The sequence below is a fragment of the Miscanthus floridulus genome, chromosome 11, assembly GCF_019320115.1.
Source record: "Miscanthus floridulus cultivar M001 chromosome 11, ASM1932011v1, whole genome shotgun sequence".
NCBI classification, from domain to species: domain Eukaryota; kingdom Viridiplantae; phylum Streptophyta; class Magnoliopsida; order Poales; family Poaceae; genus Miscanthus; species Miscanthus floridulus.
Genome location: NC_089590.1, coordinates 62,693,250 through 62,702,823, shown reverse-complemented (window position 1 = coordinate 62,702,823; position 9,574 = coordinate 62,693,250). Strand labels below are relative to the sequence as shown.

Here is a 9,574-nt window from a genome sequence, read left to right as displayed (position 1 = left end):
TTTGGGTCTCTCAAGTCTCAATTCTGGTCCATTGGGCTTATTTGAGCCCACACGCCTCGGTCAGTCGCGCTGGGCCATCAGCACCAACCAAAGTGAGATCTATTGTAGGCCCAAATGCGAAGCTTTACTATGCGGTACTATCTAGGCCTGGTTCGTTTCGCTGAAAAACTAAACCGAAAAATACCGTTCGTTGATTTGTTGCGAGAGAAAAATATTATACAATGACTGATAAGCCAGACTGATAAGTTCAAGCAAACAGGCCCTAGTTTTATGTACAGCGCGCACTGCATGCCCTAATAATGACCGATAATGTGGCACAAATAAAAAAGCAACCCATGAGATTCGCTGCAGCTTTGACAACCAAAACTAGCCACACGACTTTCTTTCACTGAAGAGAATAAGAGATCACCGAATTTAAGTCAGATAAGGTGTAACCGGCCGATTAATTAGTCCGCAAGTGACAAACTTTCTCGTATTGATGATACTATATACTCCTGCCATACATAGTATGTGTACGTGCAGGGGCGGATCTAGGGGGAAGGGGGGGCTCCAGCCCCTACACAGCTGGTGTATCAATAAAAATATGAAGAGGACGAGAGAGAAGAAGAGAAGGAGGAAAGAAGAAAAATAGAGACAAGGGAAGAAGAAAGAGACCAGCCCCTACGATCCTGTCTCAGCATCCGCCACTGTGTACGTGCCGTGTGCATGTTGTGCACTGCGCGCTGGAGTCAGTGTCGAAGCAGTCCGGGATGCGTACGGTATTGACCTGCGTGCTGATCCAATCAGATCAGCTTTTTATCCGGAGCAGAGCAGCTGATGGAGGAGGCCCGGCGCTGCAAGCAAGAACTGGTAGGCCAAGGCCTGGTTTAAATTACAAGTTTTTTCACTCTCTTTTTATCACATTAAATTTTTGTACATATGCATGGAGTATTAAATATAGATAAAAAATAACTAATTACATAGTTTGATTGTAAATTACGAGACGAATCTTTTGAGCCTAGTTAGGCCATGATTGGACAATAATTGTCAAATACAAACAAAAGTACTACGGTATCAAATACTGATTCCTAACCCCAATCTAAACCAGGCCAACAACTCCTCCGAGACAAGACGCTGATGCAGTGATGCGTACGTCCATCGATGGTCGATTGTGTTTAGATGGGAGGTCAAAATTTTTGGTATCACATTAAATATGTTGAAAGGATGTTGGGAAAGATTTTTAAATATTAATAAAAAAATAAATTATAGAATCCATCAGAAAACTGCGAGACGAATCTAATGATAATTAATCAGTCATTAGCACATGTGGGGTTACTGTAGCACTTAAGGCTTTTCATGAACTAATTAGACTTAAAAGATTTGTCTCGCGATTTTGTCGAGAACTGTGCAATTAGTTTTTTTTTTATCTACATTTAGTACACCATGCATGTATCAAACATACTCTTTTATCGTAGAAGACAAAAAAAATTTTAGAAACTAAACAGGGCCTTATTAATGTCAAAAGCGGCGCACGAAACCGGCCGATCGAACGGGACGGAGGGTGGAAATGCGGAATAGGACGGGACAGCGCGATCGTAACCCGGGCGCGTACGGCTCATACGCATGCATGTCTGTCGTAATTGGCTGGGCGTGGGCGACGCTGACACTTGTGGCCGTTCTTCCCCCAGTCGAATCGACGGACGCAAGTCGCTCCCTTGACACTCCACAGCTTCGCCGTCGAGTCTGAAGAAGGTGAGAGCATCGCATCTCTGCATGGAATATTTGCCGTGGCGTTTGCTCGTCAGTGCACCGTGCACGGCAGAGGGTGTAAGAGCGCCATACATGTCGACATATGCATGGTTTTGATCAGGGTCAGCCGTTCAGGCAAGAAAGAGATAAACACCGTGTTCGCTTGTTGGTTTCAACCAGCCCAAACCAGGCAGTCAACAGTATTTTCCTCTCACAACAAATCAGCACCAGCCAGCCTAAACCAGCCCAGAAACCAACCAGTGAACAGGCCGAAAGACGGTAGTGGCTCTGTAACTCTGCACGGTGCCTACTCCTACCGTTTAATTGTGCGCGGCGCGCCTACGTGGCCGCGCCCACTTGGACTCCGCCAGTGCGCGCGCGCGCGAGGCTCCCTCGTGGCCGGCCGCCGCCCTGGGCTTTCGGACCGGCTGTGTTTGCATTGCATTGCATTGCATGCATGCACCGCGAAAACCACAGCGCGCGCGTCTTGCAGCGACAACAACGACTGGGCTAGCGGTCGTGCGGATCGGACGACAACTACTCCTGATCCAGGACACTGCGCACTGTGCTGCGGTCACAGGGAGGAGTAGGGCCTGGTTTAGATTGAGTTTAGGAATCAGTATTTGGCACTGCAGTACTTTCGTTTTTATTTGATAATTATTGTCCAATCATGGCCTAACTAGGCTCAAAAGATTCGTCTCGTAATTTACAATCAAACTGTGTAATTAGTTATTTTTTTATCTACATTTAATATTCTATACATATGTTCAAAGATTTAATGTGATGAAGAGAAAGTGAAAAAACTTGCAATCTAAACAAGGCGCTTGCATTTGTCGCCGCTGCCGCGTCTGGCGGTACCATGCATTTGTCCGCGTGACACGCCATTCTTTGGGGCCTCTCTGAATTCTGAAAGACGGAAACATTCAGTGCATGTCGGATATATATTGTTCAGACGAGCTCTGCTCCCATGCGTCTCGAGTCTCGTAATGCTGATCCGGAAGGAGCAAGGTTATGCACGCCTAGTACTCCTACGTGATTATTTTTAGTGGTCGCTGGCAACAGTAGCGTTCTTCTTGTCACGCTCGCGAAAAAGGGAAAACAGTGGCTCTCGGTCGCGGTCGTGTAGTTTTGGTTGTTTGCCGATCGCCGCTGCCAATCCTGTGGATTACATCGCCCTCCTAAAAATGCGACTTATAAGTCACGAGAACATATCGTTTGCCACTAGGCCGGCCTTCACGTGGCCACGCGGGGGCCACCAGCGTCCGGCAGCGTTACGTGGCGAGCGTGAGGGGCAAGAGTGCAAGACCGCCTGTCACCGTCGCAGACCCATGGACAGGACGCTAGCGAAGCGAGGGCCCTGCTGCCATCGTGCGTGCAGCTAGCGACAAACTCGAGGGCCTGGAACATTGTTTTTGTTCACTATCATACGTCCATTAGACACCGGAACTGCCCTTGCGCCAATTATTATTATGGCCATCGGCCACTAATTAACAGACAATACGGCCATCCGGCAACATTAATTAGAGAAAATAATGAGAATTCTACTCCTATATTATAGGTACGTAGACACTTTAAAAAATATTTCCTCCGTTTTCAACTATAAGGTGTTTTAGTTTTTTTTATATATATCAAGAGTTCAAGGCATACTCCGTAGTTTATATTTAAGTTTAGAGTAAAAGCTATGTAGAAAAAAAAAAGCAAAATGTCTTATAACTTGGGGTGGAGAGAGTAGACATACCATTCCAACCGTTCTTATACAGTTTATGTGTGGCTTCCTATTGCATTGTAAACATTGTTTGTCTAAGCACACCTAGACCGGACATCTCAAGTAGCGTGTAGACGGAATAGGAGCACGATTAAACCATCTAGACAATGATTAGTAAATATTAATTGTTACTCACGTGGTAATTGTGTAACTAGCGTTTTGTGTCTAAGATAACATTGATCTGTTTGAGACTGACATAGAACCATTTTACATTGGCACTTGTTTAAACTACCGGATCGAGGACATATGAGAGAAGAGGATACAACTGCTGATTTGTAAGTTTAATTTCTCTCTCTTATTTCACCTCAACCAACGACATAACTAAGGCAGCTGAGGATGACCTTATATTATTGGTTTGAAGTAGCATTCACAGGTACTTGGTAGTTGTAATCATCTCATTCTCATCTATCCTCTGTGTGGACACCTAGTTACATTGTTTCTTTGTCGATGGAAAATTAAACTAGCAGTTTCGGGGTCTTTTCGTATTACTCGTCATACTTTGATGATCCTATTGCTTACTATACTTTGACGTCGGCAGTGCTTTTCAGAGAATATATATCTGTTAAATAAATTACTAAAATCGTTTCCATCGAAAACGTCTTGATAAGCTTTGAACAGTAGGGCTGTAGGACCGAAGCAGTCAGTTGTTTGGAAGAAACGGACAAAGTGCATTCATGGTACATCACGTACGAAGGTGGCACAACCTTATCACCTTTATCTTAAAGAAAGGTGGTTTGGCATTTCTGTCTGGATGACGCGTCTACCGCGTTTAGGCCTGGTTTAGGCGACGAATTTTTTTTTTGAAAAATAGTACTGTAGCACTTTCGTTGTTATTTGGGAATTAGTATCCAATCATAGTCTAATTAGGCTTAAAAGATTCGTCTCGTGAATTTCGTCTAAACTGTGTAATTAGTTTTATTTTTTATTTATATTTAATGCTTTATGCATGTGTCCAAAGATTCGATGTGACGGGAAATCTTGAAAAATTTTACAAAATTTTGAGAACTAAACAGGCACTTAGATTAGAGGTGACAAATTTCCCTTTTTATTTGTAAAATAAAAAAAATAAAAGACCACAAGTGACAAAACCCAGTGTGTCCGGTGGGAGGTCAGCACACCAGTGTGTTTTGGTGGTCCGGTCATCCGGTGGCGGTGGGGTTCTGTTTTGCATCATTGCATGCATGGCTTTGCACTGTTCCTATCACAAGGTTAATTAACGCATCCAGATCTCTCGTGACGAAGCGAAACTGATCCAACGTTGGCGTGGCCATGCCTCAGGAGTCAGGAGTGGCCGCACAGGCGCCCACCGTCCCGCCGAACGCACCTTCAACCCGTGGCCGTGGGCCGCGTGGCGCGCCAAAGTCCAAACCGCCGGAGGGCAGTGCCGTCATTCCGGAAACAGCCTTATCCGCTTCCGGTCCCACAGTGCCCCCTCGTCATCACTCTGCATTCTGCAAGCAGCAAACCCAGCGAGTGCACCCACTGCTTTCAGCTTTCCAGCTTCCATTTCCAACCCTCCTCACACATCCGGCGCTATAACATCCAACCCCGTGCAAGTTCCAAAACCATAGCCGTCCTAGTCCTGGCACCACACTCTCGCACTCCTCTTCGGTGTGGTTCGTGCTTGCGGCTTTCGAGCCACTGATTCTGATCGATCGGCATGGCCGGGACTGCGAGGTCGTCGGCGGCCGCGAAGCACGCGTACCGGATGTTCGCGCCGTCCAGGGGCGGCGCCGCGACTAGGGGCCCCGGCGCCGGCGCCGCGGAGGAGTTCGACGAGTCGGACGTCGTCTGGGGCTCGTTCGGCGGCGGTGCGGACTCCCACTCCAGCCCCGGGGCCGAGCTGCAGGCCGCGGCCGGCTGGGCGCGCCCGATCCCCACCTCCCGCGCCGGGGCCGGGCGGAAGAAGCCCGCCGTGGACGGCGGCGGCGCGGCGGGGTCGCTGCCGATGAACATACCGGACTGGCAGAAGATCCTCGGGGTCGAGTACCGGGACCACTACCACGCGGGCGAGTGGGAGCCTGACGCGGACGACGACGACGGCAGGGCGCGCGGCGGCGGGGCGGAGATGGTGCCGCCGCACGAGCTGGCGTGGCGCAGCCGGGCGGCGTCGATGTCGGTGCACGAGGGGATCGGCAGGACGCTCAAGGGGCGCGACCTCAGCCGGGTCCGGGACGCCGTCTGGAAGAAGACCGGCTTCGAGGCGGACTGAGCTGATCGGTGATCCACCGCCGCCGCGCGCGCCGGCGGGAGAGCTGGCTCGCTCGTTCGGCGGGCGCGATGTACGTTGCTGTAAATCACTCTCCATTTCTTTTGGACGAGTGCTACTGCTACGCTTTACTGTAGGTCGTACCAATAATGGGTGCATAGCACCAAACGATCGATGTGAGTGGCGATGTAACGGCAGGCGAGACGGCCCACTGAACAGCAGGAAGAGACACCGAATATTTCAGGTCCAGTACATGGATGGATCTCTTAAAATAGCTTCGATACAACCTGCTGACAGCAAAACAAAACGTTCTATTCGAGGCTGGATTAAAGAAAACACGCACAGCATGCTGCGAGTCTCCGCGCCAGAGCCCAGAGGAGGAGGGGCTTCAATAATTGATGGACTAGATTAGAGAGCATTAATACTGCCTTAGTATATACATGGCGAGTGATCTAAAATGGCGTAGCGCGGTGTCGTTTTCCCGGCGCCGTAGGTGGATAAGATCAGGTAGGCCCCGAGCCGGCGCGCACCCCCATCATCTTGCTGCACTGCACTGCACACGGGAAAGCGGAAAACCATCAGGACGACTGGATTTCCCGTCCGACCCGACCCACCGCGGAGTCGTGACGCTCCTCCTGATCAGTGATCTCGGCAGGCAGCAAAGGCAACTAATGTACGTAGGCAAGCATGCATGCAGGCCGCGGGTGCACCGCGTCTCCGACTCAGCGCTCCGCGGTGGCGCGTGCGCTCCCCATGTCCAAATTTGTCGGGTCCGACCGAGCAGCTGCCTGTTGGCCATGCACCGCGCGGCCTGGCGCAGCCGCGCAGGGCAGCGTATCATGCCTGCCGCGACCTGCGAGCTGCACGCGCGATGATTACTTTTAATCGATCGATGCTGGATTCTGGAGAGGAGGGACTGCACGTAACGTAGCGTGGCTGCGGCCTGCGGCTCCACTTACGAAAAGATGCACCTCCGCGCCTACTGTTGGGGGTCCGTCGACCGCGCTCACTGGAGACCACCTCCGCGCCGCGATTGCCTTGCCGACTGGAACGCACGCACGCGCGTTGAGCAGAGCATCACCGGAAGCAAGTACACTCTACTCCGTACGCTGGTGCGCTGCGGATCCAAGTGGTGTTTGTGTTTGTCGCGTGGGCGGCCGGCCGCGGGGGCGTGCGTGTCACCACGCGCGAACGGGCACGGCTACCCAGCTTTCCTATCCAGTCGCCGCGCGACTGCCCTGTAGATGGTTTTGCCGCTGGTAGGCGCCCCGTTTGTTGAGGTTTGTTTGGTTTATAAGTTGTATTTTTTTAATCAATAAATATTATTTTTTTTTTATATTATTAGCCAATAATACTTTGAGTCATAGTTTATCAGTCAAACGAGCAAAAACGAACAGGGCGATGGTAGGAGAGCCGCGAGAGCGAGTCAGTGGGCGTGGCTGGCGTCAGGTTACGATTGTTCTATGCAGTCACGCCGAGCCTCGGAGGTTGCGGGCTTGCTTGCGGCTCTCCCTCGCTCTCGCCAGGCCCCACAGGGCACACGTGGTGTCCGCTCCTGAAACGCCAACAATTTCCTGACGTTGACACGACGGGTAACGCCGTTCCTACCCATTGGCGGCAGGCTGGCCGAATTTTTTATTTTTTAGCATTTTTAGAAAAAAAATTTAGAAATATATTCTGTGGAGTTAAGATTTTAAAATCTGGACTCTCAGCTCGGCGTCATTGTTGCTGGCGCCGAGGTCTTAGGCTCGACGCAGACGTGACGGTGACTTGACAGGCAGCTCGGCGCCATATATCCTGGCGCCAAGCTTGACGCCGTAGATCCTAACGCCAAGCTCGGATAGCTGTAAAGTGACCTTGCTGCCCCATTCCGTGCTAAACAAATACACCATGCATGCTAGAGCTAGCAGTGTACTACAACAATCTTGACCACTTGCGTTCACGAAGTATTCCAAGCATTATCTGAAAATACTCCAGTTGCATGCGTTCCTGCTGCGCTGGTCACAAAAAGATACTATGATATACACGCGGCATGATGCATGAAGTATGTATCTGTTGGTGTGTGTGTGTGTGTGTATATATATATATATATATATATATATATATATATATATATATATATATATATATATATATATATATACACGCGTGCGATGCACGACTCGTTCGTACATCTAGCTAGCAAACCAACGCACAACGCAATGAACATTTGGTAATTGCACAAGCGCAACTTGCATTGTTCTCGACGGTTCTCCTCGATCGATTTTTAAAATCACGGAAGCATCCCTCTGCACGACTATAGTCGTGTATGTATTTCCTATCCTATATATATAGAGAGAGAGTCCTTACGTGACGACACGTACGTCGATCGATACACTGTGCGCTTCTTCACGTTCCGTGCGCTGTAGGATTTTTTTAAGAAAAATTTGTGTGCTGTAGGTTGTTGCGAGTTGGACGTAGTGCACGCGTACGTGGAGCTACCTATCCGGAGAGTTATCAAACGGCCGCTCCCGCTGACTCGATCTTGAAGACAAAATCGCTTGAATAAGGTACGTTCAAAGCCTATAGCTATCCAGACCTTAAGTGCCATTTAAAAAAATAAAATACAGTATTTCTTTGTTACAATTTATTCAGAACTTTTTTTTAATTCTCCTTCTGTGGCCCTGCCGCTAATTCTCAGCAAACAAGTCAGGACCTAACAGCATCATTCAATACGATCGTGCTGTTAGCTTGACTTATAAGTCATATTTTTTCAGCCAATAAATAGTATTTTTCTATCACAATAAATCAGTCAACAGTACTTTCAGTCCTGACTTATCAGCCAAACGAACAAGACAAATAGCATAAATTGTGAATAATGTACCCCTAGCGCGCTCGTCACCAATTGTGAATTACGTAGCCACGTGATGAAATTCATTTTTTGCTTAGAGGAGAATAATATAATTTTGGCACCAGCAATGGCACATAAGGAAAGAGAAAAATGTAAAACGATGGCGTTCAAGGAAACCACATAAAAAATATATGGTTACAAAGTATACTATATTTTAATGGTACTGATGGATTTTTCTGCACGCTTGGGAGTACTCCAACTTGAAAGAAAACAGTTATAAAAAACTCTACAGAAAATACTGCACGATGCATATGCACGCAGCGACAGAAAGAAAGAAGGGCTCCCCTTTGCATGTGGCCCAATGCCGGTGCAGGCAGGCAGGCAGCAGAACATGATGGCGGCACCATGATTTCAAAGACGCAAAACCGCGGCAGCCACCATGCGGCGCTCCTCTCCCCCCCGGGCCCTCTCAAGCATGCAGTCTGCCTGCACTAGCAGTCATGCTCAGCGAGCTCGGTGAAAGTAGCCTATTCGGGAGGCCGTATCGTATCGTAGATTATTTACTGCTAGCTGGTTTGGTGTGAGAGAAAAGCACTATTATCGACTGGAAATTTACGATCGTTTACGAGCAAGCGAACAGGCTACATTAGGTCCTGACGACGTGGCAGCGTCCAGGCACCTCGATGTCTGTGTGAGCACCGAGCACCTGCCGCCTGTGCAGGACCGGACGCGTGGTGAGAGGGAGCGCGCGCGAAGAGGACATCCAGGCATGGCGACCGACAGGACGCGAGAGGCTCGACGAGGAATAAAACCTTTGAAGATCATGGCACCGAGCTCGACGTTATAGATGATGGCGCCAAGCTCGACGCTAAGATCTACGGCGTCAGGATCTATGGCACCAAGCTTGACGCCATGATCTATGGCGTCGAGCTGTCTGCCAAGTCACCGCAACGTCTGCGTCGAGCCTAAGACCTCGGCGCCAGCAACGATGACGCCGAACAGTATAAGCTCGGCGCTAGCAATGATGGCGCCTGAGCTAAGG

At 49.3% G+C, this 9,574-nt stretch overlaps 1 protein-coding gene across 1 annotated transcript; it reads left to right on the top strand.

The window, feature by feature from the left end:
• The first annotated feature begins 4,980 nt into the window (after positions 1-4,980).
• LOC136494343 (protein S40-4-like) lies at positions 4,981-6,001 on the top strand. The gene has a single exon (XM_066490513.1). It carries the CDS (start codon positions 5,154-5,156, stop codon positions 5,703-5,705), a length of 552 nt encoding a protein of 183 aa, XP_066346610.1. The 5' UTR covers positions 4,981-5,153; the 3' UTR covers positions 5,706-6,001.
• Positions 6,002-9,574: the final 3,573 nt, after the last annotated feature.

What these genes read in the sequence shown, in the direction of transcription:
- LOC136494343 (XM_066490513.1), top strand. Translation starts at nt 5,154, where the DNA reads ATGGCCGGGACTGCGAGGTCGTCGGCGGCCGCGAAGCACGCGTACCGG.